The sequence below is a fragment of the Galeopterus variegatus genome, unplaced genomic scaffold (assembly GCF_000696425.1).
Source record: "Galeopterus variegatus unplaced genomic scaffold, G_variegatus-3.0.2 Scaffold3785, whole genome shotgun sequence".
Lineage (NCBI taxonomy): Eukaryota > Metazoa > Chordata > Mammalia > Dermoptera > Cynocephalidae > Galeopterus > Galeopterus variegatus.
Genome location: NW_007729896.1, coordinates 76935 through 96480, shown reverse-complemented (window position 1 = coordinate 96480; position 19546 = coordinate 76935). Strand labels below are relative to the sequence as shown.

At 33.3% G+C, this 19546-nt stretch overlaps 1 protein-coding gene across 1 annotated transcript in view; it reads left to right on the top strand.

The window, feature by feature from the left end:
* The window catches only part of LOC103601545 (disks large homolog 1-like), a 164953-nt gene that overhangs the window by 92037 nt on the left and 53370 nt on the right, over positions 1-19546 (top strand). The window contains exons 10-11 of the mRNA XM_008585979.1: positions 8405-8507; positions 19086-19200. Of these exons, the coding sequence (XP_008584201.1) occupies positions 8405-8507; positions 19086-19200 (218 nt within the window). The remainder of the gene's footprint in view (positions 1-8404; positions 8508-19085; positions 19201-19546) is intronic.

Below are 19546 nucleotides of genomic sequence, written 5' to 3'. Positions count from 1 at the left end.
ACCATAAAAAAAGTTGCCATTAAGAAATGAAATAGGCAAGTCACACGTTGGTAAAAAATATTCTCAGTACATATATCCTACAAAATACTTGTATCCAGAATATATAAATATCTTGTATACATCAACAATAAAAAGGTGAGTAACCCAACTTAAAAATGCACAAAAGGCTTTAACAGACATTTCACAGAACAAAACATGAATGGCTAATAAGCACATAAAAAGGTGTTTAACATTAGGCATCAGGAAAATGCAAAAACCATAATGCGTAAAGGGGTTTGAAGGAATTTCGGTAGGAATGATATAACTGTTCTCTGTCTTGATTGTGGTGGTGGCGGCTATATGACATACACATTTTGTCAAACCTTTAACTGCACACTAAAAAAGATTGATTATAACTAAATAAAATACTTATAGTGTCATAACCAATTGCCATGTCCCACTCAGTTGAATGGCTTAAGGAAAATTAATGACAACATTCTTTGGTGAGGATGTGGAGCAACTCTCATTCATCGCTGATAGATATGTACAATGGTATACCATTACAAAAACTTCTAGGGAGGTTTTTAACAAGTTAAACGTACGTCTGACCTCATCACCCAGTTTTAACCCAATAGAAATGAAAGTGTATGTTCACAAAAATACTTTGACAAGAATGTTCATAGTAGCCTTATTCATAATAATCCAGTAAACTGGAAAACGACCCAGTAATCCATCAGCTGGGAAACAGCTAAATAAATTGTGGCATATTTATACAACGTATTACTATTCAGCAGTAAAAAGGAATGAACTACTGAAATGCAAAACAACATAGATGAGTTTACATGAGTATGTTGAGCAAAACGAAACAGACACCACAAAAATACTACTGTATGATTCCAGTTATGTGATAATTATGAGCAGGTAACACTAATTTGTGATAATATCTTGTTTGGGTAGTGGTTTCACGTGTCTATATAGTTGTCAAAATCCTTCTAGCTGAACTGTTTAAATTTGTACATTTTATTGTTTAAAAGTTAAAAACTTAATTTTAGAATAAGTTACAGTATGATAAGGACAAATTTGTGGTAAAGAATGGATTTTTTCGAAATAAATGTTGCTGGACAAGTTAAATAGTTATTTAGGGGAATAAAATTAGCTTAGAGCCTCACTTCACACTATGTATCAAAATAAATTTTCAGTTGGCTTAGAGATATTTTTAAATTATCCCTGTGGGACCACTTTTTATGGGTCATTGACACACTGCTAAAGTGTGTTAGGCCAACCAACACAACCTGGTTCCTCCAGAACTTTCCTGGTTTTAGCACTGAAAGACCAATGTCTGGAAACCCCTTTATTCTCAGTTTTAAAACTGAAAGTCTTAGTTCAGGGAGTTGTTCACCCTAATGTCAGTGTAGTTAAATACTGCATTATGTTTGACAGTATGCATCAGTAACCTTAAAGTTTTAATGCTAACTGAGTTTCTGTAGGGAAATACCGTAAAAACAATAGGAAAAAACTTTAGGAGCAAGAAAAAAATATGAGAAAAGATAATAAAAAATAAACAAAACCAAAAGAAAACCCTAAAACAAATATATTTAAGAACCTCATTAGACAAAACTTAGCAGTTTTCAAACTGCAGCTTATATCAGGATCACCTGAAAGCCTTGTTAAAAGACAGATTCCTAGACCCCATTCTCAGTGTTTCTGATTCAGTAGGACTTTGGTAAGATCTGAAAATTTGCATCTGTAACAAGTTTTTATGAACTATTAACATTGCTACTTCTGGAACCAAACTTTGACAACCACTGTTTTAAACACAACCCTTTATTGATGTTCTTAATAGTAACCTACATTACTGAGGAAAGTATAAGTTATTTGGGAAAGCAAGGAAATAATAGGTTTTATAAAAATTCCCTTTGAAATACCTACTTTTGTTGAATAAAAAAGGTTTTATAATCTAGATATTTTACATATGTATAACACCACATTTTTCAACACTATAAATGAGATATTCCTATTACTTCTAGTGTTGCCAAGTAGAGAATACAGTTGATAGTCACTGAAAATTTAGAATCGAAATACCTACTTTTGTTGAATAAAAAAGGTTTTATAATCTAGATATTTTACATATGTATAACTCCACATTTTTCAACACTATAAATGAGATATTCCTATTACTTCTAGTGTTGCCAAGTAGAGAATACAGTTGATAGTCACTGAAAATTTAGAATCATGGAATCTTAGAATCAAAAGTGACCCAAAGGAACTGCAAAAAATTTCTGCTCTATAAGAACCAGTGAGAAAAGTGGCCAAAATTGTTAGAATGAACTTTTTTAGAACTCTGGAAATTAACCAAAGGCTTGCAGCAATGAAGGAAGTGTTCATTCAAGAAAAATGGCTGAATCTCCATAACAGGAGCAAGCTTTGTGGAGTTTTAATTTGCCTTGGTCCTATCCACTGCTTTCCAGCATCACAGTATCATTGAAAAAGGACAGTCCACATTTGCAGTGAAAATCAGTAGTCTGCCAGCCACTTGGAGGGAGCAGAATGGGGGTGGAACTCTTTCAGAGATTCATTCTCAGAGAACTGTCATAATTTAACCATCCTGGTGGTTCCTGGAATATCCTGTTGCAAGACTATCTGTGTCTGACCTGATTCAGAGCTCCTCTAGGGCAAAAAGCACCCCACTTCACAACTCTGGATAATTGTCAAAACAGTTGCAGGCACATTGTGGCTGCCTGCAACATTGGGGCAAACAGTAGACTAATTAAAAAGCTTAAAAAGAAAAGCTGGGGAAAGAGTTCTCCATAGGGTCTTTGAAAATCTCCAACATATTCCTTGGAATCTAGAAGGCCATGTACATATTCAGGGCTGTGTGTACCTGCGTGCATGCTCAGGAAAGACCTGAAAAGGTCCCACCCAAACTCTCATCTCTGGCTGGCCATGAGGTTCTCTGCAAGCAGGAAATGAAGATTAAGGCAGAGTTATCAATTGCCTGTCTTAGTATTATAGGCATGCCCCTAACATACACACAGAGTCCTCAGCAAAAAGTGGCAGACTTATTAGTTCCAGGCATTTAAGGAAATATGTTCAATCACTGACCACTAAGCTAACCAGGCAAAGACTTCAGCGGCCACACACAACAAAGAATACAGACTTTACAGAATTTATAGAATTCAGAAAAGTATCTAAACAAATAACTAAAAAAAGCAGTCAGTAGAAATTGTCCCTAGGGAAGCTTAGACATTGGACTTATTAGAGGCTTTAAATCAGGTGTTTTAAATATGTTCAAAGAATTTTAAAAGTATGAGAATAATATCTCACCAAGTAGAAAATATCAATAAAGAGATAGAAATTATGAAATAAAAACCAAATAGAAATTCTGGAGTTGTAAAGTACAATAACTGAAATGGGAAATTCTTTAGACAAGCTCAGTAGCAGATTTGAGCTGACAGAAGAAATAATCAGCAAACTTGAAGATAGGTCAATTGAGGTTATCCAGGCTGAAGAACTGAAAGAAAATAGAATGAAGAAAAATTAACAGATCCTCAGAGACCTATGAAATACCATCATGTGTACCAGAATATGCATTATGGGAGGGCCTAAAGGACAGGAAAGAGAGAAAGAGATGGAAAGAATATTTGAATAAATAATGCCCAGGAACTTCCAAAATTTCATGGGAAATATTAATACTCACATCCAAGAAGCTTGATGAACTCCAATAAGAAAAGACTTGAAGAGATTCACACCATAGATGCATCATAATCAAACTTTTGAAAGACAGAGAATCTTGAAAGCAGCAAAAGGGAAATGACTCATCATGTGTGAGGGATTCTTAATAAGATTAACAGTTGATTTCTTATCATAAGCCATGGAGGCCAGAAAAGCGATGAGATGACATATTAAAAGTTCTGAAAGAAAAAAATTGTTAATCAAGAATTCTATTTACAGCCAAAGTATCCTTTAGAAATGAAGAAGAAATGAGGACAATCCCAGATAAACAAAAGCTGAGGGAGTTCATCTCTAGTTAACTTGCCCTATGAGAAATACTAAAGGGAATCCTTCAGGCTAAAATGAAAAGACAGTATAGAGTAACGCAAATCCACATGAAGAAATAAAGAGTATCAGTAAAGTAACTACATAGGTAAATATAATACAGCATAAGTGTATTTGTTATTTGTAACTCTTCTTTTCTCCAATCTGATTTAAAAGACAACTGAATAAAGCAATAATTACAAATCTGTGTTAATGGGCACATGTGATATAAAGCTGTAATTAATATGACAATAACACCACTAGGGGGGTAGAGGGAACAGAGTTAGATGAGAGCAGAGTTTTATATACTATTGGAATTAAGTTGATATGAATCCAAATTAGTTCATTATAAGATATTAATTATAATCCAGGGTAACCACTAAGAAGATGACTCAAAATATATGTATTAAAAGAAATGACAAGGGAGTTAAAATGGTACACTAGAAAATATTTATTTAACACAAAAGAAGGCAGTAATTGAGAAGTAAAGGAACAAAAGCAACATAAGACATAAATAGCAAAGTGGATGACAAATTCTACTTTATTAGTAATTAAATGTAAGTGGACTAAGCACTCCAATTAAAAGGCAAAGATTGGTAGAGTAGACTACAAAACAGAAGCCAACTACGTACTGTTCTATAAGAGAGACAGTTTAGAGTGAAAGGTTAGAAACAAAAAAAAAATTGTTTCATGCAGGCAATAACCAAAAGATACCTAGAGTGGCTATAATAATATCAAACTAGATTTTAAGACAAAAAGTGTTACTAAAAGCAAAGGATGCATATATATTATTATATAGTTATAGCTGATATGTATCATAAAGTTGAATATACAGTTATACATCACTTAACAACAGGTTTGCATTCTGAGAAATTTGTTTTTATGTGATTTTGTTGTGTAAATATCATAGAGTGTACTTGCACAAACCTAGATTGTATAGCCTACTACACACCTAGGCTATATGGTAAAGCCTATTGCTTTAACCTGTATTGCTACAAACCTGTACAGTATGATACTATACTGAATACTGTAGACAGTTGTAACAAAATGGTAAGCATTTGTGTATTTAAACATAGAAAAGGTACAGTTAAAATCTAATATCATAATCTTATGGGACCACTGTTGTACATCCTGTCCATCATGGACCAAAACATCGTTGTGAGGCTCATGGCAGTATTATATAACTGTTGATAAATTCCTAGGAAAACATAAACTATTGAAACTGACTCAAGAAGAAATAGAAAATCTAAATAGACCTATAATAAGTAAGAAGATTAAATTAGTAACTAAAAACTACCCACAATGGAAAAAGACCAGGACCAGATGGTTTCACTGGTGCGTACTGCCAGATGTTTAAAGAAAACACCAATCATTCAAAACTCTTCCCCAAAAAGGAAGAAGCATGAGGAACACTTCCAAATTCATTCTGCGTGGCCAGTATTATCCTTATACCAAATAAGACAAAGACATCATAAGAAGAGAAAACCATAAATCAATATCCCTTCTGAATATGGATATAAAAATCCTCAACAAAATAACAAAGTATAAAAAAGGATTAAAAAAAAAACCTTTTACATCATAACCAAGTGGAATTTATCCAAGGAATGTATGGTTGGTGGAACATAGGAAAAAGTCAAAGTAAAACACCATCTTAATAGAGTAAAGGACATACATCACATGGTCATCTCAATAGACATAGAGAGAGCAATTGTAAACCAACACCTTTTTATGATTGGGAAAAGAAATTCAACAAACTAGGATTGGAAGGGAACTTCCTCAAACTGATAAAGGGTATTTATAAAAAACCGATAGCTAACATCACACAAACGGTGAAAGACTGAAAGTTTTCCCTCTAAAATCGGGAACAAAACAAGAGTGTCAGCTCTTTCTGCTTCTATTCATTCAACATTGTACTGGAGATTCTAGCTAGGGATGTTAGGCAAGAAAAAGAAATAAAAGTCTTCCAGAATAAAAAGGAAGAACAAAAAATATCTTTATTTTTAGATGACGTAATCTTGTACACAGAAAATCTTAAGAAATCCAACAACAAAAACTATTAGAGCTAATAAATGAGTTCAGCAAGGTTGGAGGATATACAAAAATCAGTTTTATTTCTATACACTAGCATTAAATAACTTGAAAGTGAAATTACAAAAATAATTCCATTTACATTAGTATCAAAAAGAATAAAATGCTTAGGTATAAAATGGATAAACAAAATATGAGAGGTCTTCAAAAAGTTCATGGAAGAATTCATATTACCTTTTAATTCAATTTTTCCACAAACTTTTTGAAGTACCCTCGTATGAAGCCGTAGTAAGAAGTGAAGCACTGGTACATGCTTCAAGGATGAACCTTGAAAACATACTGAGTGAAAGAAGCCAACCACAGTTGGCCACATATTATAGTATCCCATTTATTTGAAATGTACAGAACAGGCAAATCTACAGAGTCAGAGAGAACACTAGTGGTTGCCAGAGATTGAGAGGGAAGACAGCAGTGACTGCTAATGGGTATAAGGTTTCTTTTGGGGGTTACGAGCTATTTTGGAATTAGATTATGGTGATAGTTGTGCAACCTTGTGAATGTACTGAAAATGACTAAACCGTACTGTTTAAATGTGTGAATTTTATGGTATACAGAACAGGCAAATCTACAGAGTCAGAGAGAACACTAGTGGTTGCCAGAGATTGAGAGGGGAGACAGCAGTGACTGCTAATGGGTATAAGGTTTCTTTTGGGGGTTACGAGCTATTTTGGAATTAGATTATGGTGATAGTTGTGCACCCTTGTGAATGTACTGAAAATGACTAAACCGTACTGTTTAAATGTGTGAATTTTATGGTGTGAATTGTTCCTTCATTTTTTTAAATGTTGGTATATAAAAAAAAAAAAGTGACCCTAAGGCTATTTACGCAAATATGTCTCTCAGTACAGGAATTTCTTATAAAATATCCTTGATAATGTATCTTCCATTGAAAGGTTCAATAATATTTTGGAAAGTCTTTAATTTGTAGCCTTGCTCAACAAATTATGCTCTTTTAAATCTATATAGGTTGTCTTCAAATCTTTTCTGTAACAAAAGGATTTTTAATGCACAGGAATAATTCATTTAAGAATTTCATCTTTTCTATTATACTCCTTGAAAGTTTATCTTCTTTTATAATTTTTCCCTAATTTGTTCTCCTGGAAATTAGGAGGATTTTCTTTATGCATAAAGTAGAACTATTTATACATTGTATTGAGTTTTTTATAGCTATCAGCTGGATATATTCTTTACTAACCACATTATGTTATATTTGTTTAGATTAGGGTTCTTAGATCTTGGTTTTCATTTGGTGGTTCTATGTTTTAATTTAGTTGCATAATGATATCCTTTATAGATAATATAAAACATCAGATTTTTACATGGTAAAATGTACTTTGTATAAATTTTATGATCCCAAGAATTTGGGGGCTCGTGGTCGAATTTTCAAAAATTGGTATGTGATCTTTAACAGGATTTAGAGTAGATCTCAGTGAAACAGGTTTTCATATAAAAATTGCATTTTCAACGAATGTCCCAAAATTGCAGTACTCTATTCATTGCTGGTTCTTAATTTTGTTTTAATTATATATTTAAAGTTACTCAAGTATAATTCTTCCATGAATGTCCTCTTAAGTTTGTCTTATAGTGGAAAAGGAACAACCTCTCCTTGCAGTATATACTAAATATTGGCAGACTTTCAGAAATAAGAATTAAGTTGCTTATTCTTCTGGAGTAGGATTAGTCACCTCATTAATTATTTCACCCAAGGAAGTGCCTTTTATTCAAACAGTGTCTTTCTCCTGGTTCATTTAATTGACATTTACTCTGTTTAAGTCAGTTCAGTACTTTTAAGTAATTGCTTTCCTGTCACAGCAAAAGAATGAAAGCTTTAGTTTGTGAAAGGAAGGAAAAAAATTGGAACTGATTGAGCAGTAGAGGTGAGAATGTGGCGGGGGATAAATGGATGCTACAAGCAAAATGAATTCCCCTCCCATTGCTTGAGTTACTAATGAAATGAAATGTGCAAAATGATGACGCTTGTTGATTTTTCAGGTTGTCAAATGAAGGTACATTTTTCAATGAATTGATAGCCAGTCTTCTGGGGGGAAATGTTTTGATTTTGTTCACTTGACATTAAGCAAAGTATTTTTAGTGAATAAAATTGCCTTGAGCGATGATAATATTTTGTTTTACTGTGCAATGTATTTTTAACAAATCAGAACAAAAAACGTATTAGTGGTAAAGTTATTGCAACTAACGTTTTGTTTTTGTTTTTAATCTATGCCTACTCGTAAAACAGGCTATTGTGATTTCTAACCAAAGTGATATTTTCTCTCAAATTAAAATGTGGTTTGATTTGCAGGTAAATAGTGTTGACCTCAGAACTGCCAGTCATGAGCAGGCAGCAACCGCATTGAAAAATGCTGGACAAGCTGTCACAATTGTTGCACAATATCGACCTGAAGGTAATAAAATTCTTGCTATCTATGGTATTGCTTATCTCTGTTTTTAAAATTTTTCCTCTTAATAATGTTAACTTCTAAACTTAATTTTCTTTTTCTTTTTTATGTTTTGTTCTGATTCCTCTAGTATTTGTCTAGTCTGAACCAAATGCACTTTCCAGGTCAAAAGTTTTTTAATAGGATGTAGGAACTTGTATCGCCATTCTTTTGAGCAATACACCATTATTTGGATTATTTCTTAAGTGTTTATTTTTTAAAATCTGGCCTCTAACTGAACACATATCTTTCAGTATCCCTTTTACTAGCTCATTGATCTGAAGGAATAATAAAAATCATGAGCAAAGATAGTAATATTGCCAAAGAAAATTAGTATTGCCAAATTTTTTCTAACTTTTGAATTGGGCTATATTTATTAATATGACATAATTCAATATTATGAATTTATTAATATCGCAGATTAACATATGTTTCTATTAGCTATTATTACTACTTAAAAAGAAGAATGCAAGTTTGGGATGTGTTTCAAGACAGTAAAATATCATGGACTTGACCTTACTAAGTTCCTAGGGGAAGAAGGCGGTAATGGAAAATTTGAAGTCATGCCACATTAAACATATATAAGACTCTAGTGTACATTGACATAACCTCTTCTCCAATAAAACCTCAATGGAATTTTTTTAAAAGCTTAAACACCCAAAAGAATACATAGTATACTAGTTTGTTCACAAACAACATGAAGAAGGAAAAAGTGACGTGACTAAAGAAGCTAAATGAAACATTCTATAATTTAGCAACTATTACATTTATTCTTCTTTTTTCAGAGCAGGATTTATTTTTGTAAAAAAACCTAAGATTTTTTTAGCTGATAAAAATAGCATGTTGGGTATTGCTTAATACATAGTGGGTTCTATCAATTTAGTAAACCTCGGCCTTAATTCAGGCTCAGTAACTGAATAAAGGTAAATTCATTTACATAGGGGATAAATTTAAATAAATTCACAAATAAGCAAATAGGAAATAATATATGAAGTTGGAATGTCAATTTATTAATTTTTGTGAGAAACAAATCTGCCAGTGGTCCCACACATGCTTTTATCTTCTGGCCAACACATTTTCACACTATAGGCACACTATATGGAAGCCAAATGACAATAACTGGCTTACTTATATCATACACAGCCTCTCATTTATGTGATTATTAGGAATATAGACTTTTTAGGTATGATTAAGAGTAAGTCAATATCTGCTCCCTGACCTTCCCAGAAAACACACAGAAGCAACAAGGGAAATTAAACATACACATGCTCTCCTATCCACACAACTCCACCTCATATTAAGCGAAACTAAGAAGTTAGATATAATACCCAGAAACAAAATGAAAGGCAAAGGCTGCTTAAGCAGCTATCTGGCAGAAGCCACATGGAAAGAAGGGAAGAGTAAAAATGTGGAATATCAAGAATGCTCAGTGGTGGCAGAACTTAAAAATATGACAGAAAATTGCACTTCCTAAAGATGAGGAGTTTATTTTTGAGGTATAAAAACGTGATCCCTCATTTTTTATGGCAAGCCTCATGGGAATTGGAGTAAGCAGGCTAGGGCAGAAGACATCTATGATGAGGTTTGGTTTAGAGAAGCAAGGGGTCCATATTTGGATAAAGCAGTCTGCCTCTGTAGGATCAGGTAATGTAACAGTCTTTTGGTTTTAAAAATTACCTGTGCTTCTATCCCTCTGGACCCCTTAATTTTCTATAAATAGCTGGTCCAACAAAATATAACTCATTCAATAAAATGTCATTTAAAATTAACTAACTAGCCTGACATTCATACAAAGGTATTAATAAGAGAAAAAAATCAGCAAAGCTTAGCAACTGATTAATCACACACATGTATACAGTACACACACACACACACACACACAAACATTGACACAAATTAGATGAAAATTTAATCTTAATGTTTTTAGCAATTTATGCACTCACTTTAAAAGAAGCCCACAAAGTAGGAGTGTAAAAACTGTAGGAAAAGATGGCTCAGCAACCATAAGAGAATAACTTTGGGCAAACAGAACTCAGGAAACAGGAAAGCACACCAGTGCACTCACTTTAAAAGAAGCCCACAAAGTAGGAGTGTAAAAACTGTAGGAAAAGATGGCTCGGCAACCATAAGAGAATAACTTTGGGCAAACAGAACTCAGGAAACAGGAAAGCACACCAATTGGTGAAATTAGAACATAAAGGCAAGGAGACACTGCAGAAAACTCAGTAGGTGACATAGATGATACAATAGGAAAAGTAAACAAGGTAAAATAGAAATAAAGAGAATCTGAAAAGATTAGAAAGAAAATATTAGCAATGGAAGATAGATAACTATGACTATGCAACGTATACATATTAGACTTTCTGAAAAAAGAAAATTTTTAAAGGAAGAGAATAAGTGTTTGAAATTATAATGCAATGCATTCAAGAAAACTTTCTTGAAATAAAAAGAAGTAAATCCTTATATTGATAGAGCATAGCATAATATAGGGAAAATTGATTCAGAATGGCCAAAATTCAGACACACTCTAGATGTTAAGAAGGAATCTTTTGAGACCCAGACAAAAATATCAAGTTATTTATAAGATAGTAATAATTGTTTGATAGGAGAATGAAGGGATTACTCTAATGCTTGATGAGCATAGAACAGAACTAGGATAGTTCACTTTACCGTTTTTATAGTTGGTGGCCCTTAACTAAGCCTAATGTAGCCACTAGATATATTTGCCCCTAATAGTTGGCAAGGATTCATTCTTCTGTATGAATCTTTCTCATCAGTACTATATATATATATTTTTTTTTGGCAGCTGGCCAGTAAGAGGATCCTAACCCTTGACTTTAGTGTTATTAGCACCAAACTCTAACCAAGTGATACTTTTTCTTTAGTTGTATTCAGTACTTTAAACTATTCTTGATGGAGCCATTTTTGTATCAAGGAGAATTTATATTCTTGTTTGATTATTCAAATTACTTTTTAGTAGGCATTGTCTGTTTCAAAGTTAGGCCCTTATGTTGATTACTCATCATCTTTCCAGACATCTACCAAACACCAAATTTGTGTGTCCTATTTGATTTCTCCAACTGAGTTTCTCCCTGGTATTTCAAATTAACGTGTCTGAAACTTAATTCTTTCACTATTTCATTAAATGGCACCTCCATTGCCTCCCTTCCCTTTTACAGCCTCTCAGTCACAGCCATTAGCCTAGCCAAAAATCACCATCATCCCTGATCTGAAGTACTCTAATAGCCTCTAACAGGTCTCCTCACTTCTTTCTTAATTTCCTCCAATCCATTCTCTGTTCATTAGCTAAAATGATCTTTTGAAATACAAAGAGTAGGTTACATCATTCCCAATTTAAAACACTTTCCCATTATACTCCAAATAAAATCCAAACTCTTCAATAGGGCTTGCCAAGGCCCTTTGTGATTGTAACAGCACAACACATGTGGCTTCTCTGCATGCCCTTCACTGTTTCTTTTGCTCCTTAAGCTCTAACCATTCAGGCCTCTTTCAGTCCCTTGACTGCACCAGATTATTATTATTCCTAATTCTCTGCTCATTCTTTTCTTTCTTGGAAATATTCTTTTTCCCTATTCAGTAGACGGCTGGCTCCTTCTCATAACGCTGTGATATTTTACTTTTATAACAGCTAACACAGTTTATAATTATATATTTATTTAGGTGCCTATTTGTTTATTATTTATTTAAGCCTTATGAAATATGTAGCAATATCCCTGTTTATTACAGATGGTGTAGACTTAAATAACAAAGCTAGTAATAGCTAGGATTGACTTCCAGGCCTATTGCCTTCAAAATCTAGGTATTTTTCACTGGGAATATTTTGATTAGTGCTTAGTCCGGCAATATTGATGTGTGTTATATTCTTTCACTGCAGCTATGGTACCAGTAAACACAAAGCAAGTACCAAGAGAGCATGGAAGACAGGAATTTCCTTAGAAATTCAAAAAGAAGGAGGTCATATTGCCTGGCAAGATAAAAGAGGCTGTAGAGTAGTGTTGGGGCTTAAATGGGCACCTAAAGAGTAGATAGGATTTAGATGGGCAGAGATAAGAAATCTCATCGCAGGTGAAGAATATGAGAAGAACAAACATAGGACAGTTAAAATTTAGAAGTATGTTTTGGGTACTTTGAAAACTTGCCTGTCCTCCTTGTTATATTGCTGCTGACCTTATGTCTGCTTATTGGGCAGTGACAATATAATTTTATGTTTTGTGTTAATATTAATTATATGTTTTTAACAGATGTATTTGTGTTGTACAACACTTCAAAAAATATATATATATATTCCACATCATCAAAGTGTAACTGCTGTGAGGGCCAAGGATATGAGCTGAATATAAGACTCAGATTTTCTTTTTCAGTGAGCTATTTTAAGAAATATAGAAAGAGCTGACACTCTGATAACCGTCATCTTACGGTTAATATGTTTACTGAAGGCGAATCCTTGGGATTCTTTCCTTCATTGATTATCTGACATAAATACATACATACAAACAGATAAACAACAAAGAGGTAAGCTTTTGGTAGGATTAAGTTTTTATCTTACAGGATGTATAGCTTGCCTACTAGTCTTCCATAAAGTACTATTATGGATTTTTTAGCATGTGTGCTTTTGAATTTTTATGACTTAGATTTTAAATATAAGAAAAATAATCTCTACAAGACATTTCAAAGGACCTTATCTCCTAACTCCTCTCAGTTTTGTTAACTCCAAAGATAAGGAGTAATTTATTTTTTTTAGGGTTTTACCATTAATCATTTCAGGAAATTATTATCAGAAGTAAGGCATGGCAACTGGAATTACTATGCTGGTTTTTTGACTCCATATCCAGAATTTTCAAAATGTTAACAAATACTTCCTGGTCTATAGTTCAAGAATCTCCTTTGGGTTGGCTGATAGAATATCCTGTGTGCCATGCATGGTACTATGTTACATTTATTAACTCTTAATTTCCATGATAATACTATAAGGTAGGCAATATCCCCATTTTACATAGGGATTGCATGTTTAGAAGAGATTGGGGAAAGCACAGTCCCCCTCCTCATCCCTCCTCCACTTCCATCTTTTTACTTCTAGTGTGGGGGTGAAAATAAAGGTTAGAAGTTGAAAGGGAATAAAATGAAAAAATTAGCTGTTAAACATCTCTCTTTTTGTAGTCATACACATATTATTTAACTAATGGCCAGCAACTCAGATACTATCTAATATGTTGCATGACAAGAAAAATGACATTTATTGCTTACAGTTTCTGAGGCTGAGAAGTCCAAAGTCCATCTGATGGTAGCGACAGTGACCTGTGCGAAAAATGACATTTATTGCTTACAGTTTCTGAGGCTGAGAAGTCCAAAGTCCATCTGGTGGTAGCGACAGTGACCTGTGGTCTCACATTGAAAGATGGTAGAAGCAGAGAAAGCAAGACAGACTCTCCTCTTCTTTTAAAGCCCTCAGAACCATGCCCCTCACCACCATTTTTAATACATTCACTGGGGCATGGTCCTACAATCCAATCACCTCTTTAAGGCTCCACCTTTCAGTTACCATAATAGGATTTCCCACCCTCTTAACAGTCACAGTGGGGGCTAAGTTTCTAATACATAAAACTCAGGGGACACAATTCGAGCTTCAGTGAGTTTTGGGGGGACATAATTCAATCCACTACAAAACTCTTCCCCCCAAATAAAATATACTAGCCTTGCAATACCAAGGTCAGGGTTCATACTGGCCAGCCACCAAAATAAATAAATAAATAAAATATAAGAAAATGTACACAGAGTGGGTAAAAGGTGGAAATTGATAGGGCTAAAAGTGTGAATTGATTGAAACAATAGGAAAAGGTAGAAATCTTAACTAGGTAAATGTAATAGAAAGGTTTAAAGGAAAAGTAACTTTAAGGAAAATGTTGAAGTATGTTTTGAACATCAGACAGATGGTTGTAAGGGACTGTTAATAGTAAGTAAAGACTATAAATATGAAAATCTGAATAGAATGAACAAAGTAAATCAAAATTTAAGAAATTATGAGGGATTGACACTGTTTTCCAGTTTCTTAAATGTTTAATATCTGAGACTTTAACTGCTTTGTAGTAAATTAGTTATTTCTTAGGAAAGAGTATTTTTCTGCCTCACTATAAAAAGTAATGTGTCATTTTTACAGAAAGTTTTAAAATTTCTAAAATGTGGAATTTTTAATTTGCTAGGACTTCTATTAATCAGATCAGCAAAATCATTGAAAACAACTAATAATCTACATTAAACATAATGAATATCTTCCCTGTACTGGCCAGCCGCCAAAAATGAAAAAAAAGAAACATAATGAACATCTTATTAAAAACATTGTAGAGCTGTTAAAGCAGTAGGGAATTATCAAACAAAAAGTGAAGGAAAACTGGCAACTCAGAGCTAAGGAAGCACAGAAGTTGCTTTTGTTCTAAGAGCAGTCAGTGATACTCTCACTTGCAAGAGCTAATTGTTAAATTTCAGAAATTTTGCAAGCTAATTGTTAAACATAGCCTATATTAAAAGTAAGTATGTGGGTTTACTTCTGGACTGTCTGTTCCCTTCCATTGAATAACTGTTTTTATGCCAATTCCAAGCTGTTTTGGTTACTATAGCTTTCTAGTGTAGTTTTAAGTCAGGTAGTATAATGCCTCCTGCTTTACTCTTTTAGCTCAGGATTGCTTTGGCTATTTGGGTCTTCTCTTGTTCCGTGTGAATGTTAAGATTGCTTTTTCCATTTCTGTGAAGAATGTCATTGGTAATTTCATAGGGATTACATTGAATCTGTAGATGACTTTAGTTACCATGGACATTTTCAAGCATTCTACCAATCCATGAGAATGGAATGTCTCTCCATATTTTTGTGTCCCCTTTAATTTCTTTCATCAGCATTTTGTAGTTTTCATTGTAGACTTCGTTTACCTTGTTTTGTTAGATTTCTTCCTGGGTTTTTTGTTTTGGATATTTTTTAATAGCTGTTATTAATGGGATTGCTTTCTTGATTTGTTTTTCTGCTAGTTTGTTTTGTTGTTATATAGAAATGCTACTGATTTTTGTAGATTGATTTTATATCCTGCAGCTTTACTTAATTCGTTTATCAGTTCTAAGAGTTTTTGGTAGAGTCTTTAGGTTTTATTGTATATAAAATCATGTTATTTGCAAACAGAGGCAATTCGACTTACTCTTTTTCAATTTGGATGCCCTTTATTCTTTTTTCTTGCCTAATTGCTCTGGCTAGAACTTCCCGTACTGTATTAAATAGGAGTGGTGAGAACTGGCATCCTTATCTTGTTCCCGTTCCTAGAGGAAAAGGTTCCAACTTTTTCCCATTCAGAATGATGTTAGCTGTGGGTTTGTCATATGTCTTTTATCATAAATAGGAGTGGTGAGAACTGGCATCCTTATCTTGTTCCCGTTCCTAGAGGAAAAGGTTCCGACTTTTTCCCATTCAGAATGATGTTAGCTGTGGGTTTGTCATATGTCTTTTATCATCTTGAGATATTTTCCTTCTATACCTATTTTATTGAGAGTTTTTATCATAAAGGATGTTGAATTTTGTCAAGTGATTTTTCTCCATGTATTGAGATGATCATATGGTTTTTAACTTCCATTTTGTTGATGTGGTGTATCTCATTTATTGTTTTGCATATGTTGAACCATCCTTGCATCCCTGGGAGGAATCCCGCTTGATCATGGTGTATCTTTTTGATGTGCTCTTGGATTCTGTTTGCCTGTACTTTGTTGAGAATTTTTGCATCTAAGTTCATCAAGGATATTGGCCTATAGTTTTCTTTTATTGTTGTGTCTTTGCCTAGTTTTGGTATCAGGGTCACACTGGCCTCATAGAGTAAGTTTGGAGAATACCCTCTGCTTCAATTTTTTGGAATAATTTGAAAAGAATTGGTATTAAATCTTCAAAAGTTCAGTAGAATTTCAGCAGTGAAGCCATCTGGTCTTGGGTTTTCCTTCATTGGCAGATTCCCTGTGATTTTTCTTTTTACCAATTGTTTACTTAGGAGAGTGTTGTTTAAGTCCCACATGTTTGTGAATTTTCTAAATTTCCTTCTGTTTTTGAGGTCAGAGAACGTATTTTTCATGATCTTAAGTCTTTTTAAATGTCTTAAGGCTTGTTTTGTGGCCAAAAAAAAGAAACAACGATCACAATAATACATTGAACTTTCAAAAAAAAAAAATGATAAAAGAATGTGAATATTTCCATACACTTTTTTTTTTTTTTTTTTTTGTCCTTTTTGAGACCGGCCGCACCGCGCTCAGCCAGTGAGCGCTGTGAGCGCACCGGCCATCCCTATATAGGATCCGAACCTGCGGCGGGAGCACTGCTGTGCTCCCAGCGCTGCACTCTCCCGAGTGCACCACGGGCTCGGCCCTCCATAAACTTTTTGAAGACACCTTTGTGAAGACACACGCAGAATTATATATTACATACATATATAAAAATAATATAAAGTATTAAATGTTTTTGCATATATGTATGTATCTGCTTATTTTGTTAAAAATAGAAGAATAAGCCTTTCTTTAAATATTTGCATATAAGAACCAGGATATGATAAGAAAAAGGGATAGAGGCTGGACTTCTATTTTAATATCCTCTTTTTACAGATTTGACTTTGGAACTATTTTACCTATTAAAACAATGAAAAGTTTCAAGGAACCCCTAAAAATCAAAATTGAAAATAAAATGGAACAAATGAACCTAAGTGTGTATTTATTTGGCAGCATAACACCCAGGGAGGAAATATTCCAAGTGACTTTAAAACAGTAATACTACCATATGTCCTTAGTGGGCTGTACCATAAGGATAAAAATACTAGGGGAAAGAGTAATCATATCATGGTGGTGGTGTTGGTGTTGCTATTCCCTGTTGTGAGTGTAATATCAGATAAAATATGAGTCATTATGCAGTACTCTAATTTTATTATCCCCGGTATCTTGAGAACCAGAATTCTTCATATGTAAGACCGCAGATACAAATGTAAGGTAGAAGAGATTAACTAAAAATCCAGTGATTCTAATTTTTAATTAGAAGAACCAATATAAACTCATGGTGTACTTTATACTTTTATCTGTATCTCCATTCATCAGTTATCTGTATCTTACCCGCATCTACACATACTGAAGATTTGCCATAGGTTTATAATTATAGAATTATAATGGATACATTATGCTAATCAGTCTACTAATGGACTGTGCTAATCAATCTGTGAATGTTTTTATTTAAAAATTTTTATTATATTTTTAAAAGGACAATAAAACTATTTCATTAGATATTAATGTGAGCTTTTAAATACTTCTGAGTTTTTCGATGAATTGTTGTATCAATTAATCTTAGTATCTATAAAACAAACTTGATAACTATGATGAAAGGAGGAGTTACTCAACAATAATCATATTTACTCTGTCTTCTTAAACTATACAAACTCCCCAGACAAGTTGTTTGCTGTAAGTCTGGCTTTATAAGAAAATCAGAGTTGATCTTACCTAATTATCTGTAAAATAATTTTGTTTGTTATAAATTGAGAAAAAGATATGTGTGTATAACCACATAATTGCAATGTTTTTGGAAAAGTGCTCAAGGTTTTTGTTATTAATAGATTTTGTAGTTTTAATATATCAGTTAAAATAGTCTGTCTTCAAAATCATACTTGTTTTTGTGTAAAAATGTTTTAAATAAAAATGTTTATGAATGTTACTTTAGATTGCTTTTGTGTCTTATTTTGGCATTTTGACAACTTATAAATTATAAAATTAGTTAAAGTGAATTTAACTTTATCAATATTTTAAGGCATATTTTTCCCATTTATTGACTTTGCACAAATACTGCATTTAAGAATATAAGATGAACTGATTCAAAGGGGAAAAGTGCGAAATCAAGCATCTAGGATACTAATTAATATAGATTTCTTTTTTTAATAGAAAAATTAGAATAAAACCTGGTTTTTAAAAGTTACACTTAAACAGTAATGTAAGATTGTTAATGCTATCTGATGCGTGGAAATGTCTTTTAATTGATTTAATGTGATATGAACTTTATTTTTTTTATTTTTTTATTTTTTTCCTTTTTGTCTTTTTTACTGACCGGTAACGGGATCGCAACCCTCGGTGTTGCGCCCGTACCGGGGACTGGCAATGGGATCGCAACCCTCAATGTTGCACCCGCACTGTGCTCAGCCAGTGAGCGGGAACCGGTCTCCACATGGGATCCGAACCCTCGGCGGGAGCGCCACCGCGCTCCCAAGCGGTGCACTCTCCAGTGCGCCACCGGGCCGGCCCGTGATATGAACTTTAAAATAGCACCTGGGAAAATTCTAACTCAGCCAGTTCTAATTTACAGTACTGTTAGGTTATTAATTTTTTTAAAATTATCATATTGAACAAAATCTTATACGGATTGCTATTTTAAGGGTCTAACCACATTTAATCAATTATAAGATAGTTTACATATTTAACACACTTATTTTTTGAGAATATAAAACATAAATTTCTTTCTTTTTTTTTTTTTCCCATCAGAATACAGTCGTTTTGAAGCTAAAATACATGACTTACGGGAGCAGATGATGAACAGTAGCATTAGTTCAGGGTCAGGTTCTCTTCGAACTAGCCAGAAGCGATCCCTCTATGTCAGGTAAATTTTTTTTTACTTCTAATTATGACAACCCTTAATTATTTGTGCATGCAAATTACTTCAAATTTTTCGTTATGACTTATTTGGTTTTACTCTAGAAAAATGCGTTACAAATCAGTGAATTTTTTTTTTTATAATTGATTCCCTGGCATTGTCTTTCAGGAGTTATAATGTTATTAGAATTTTATTAATGAAAGTTATGTAAAGCCTTGAATAATAATGGTTTGATAAAGAAAGACAAAATATATGTGGACCAGATATTGTTTTAGATTAATGTTTTATTAGTGCTACAAGCTTGATATGTCATATTATCTAACACTTTTTTTTTTTTTTTTTTTTTTTTAAA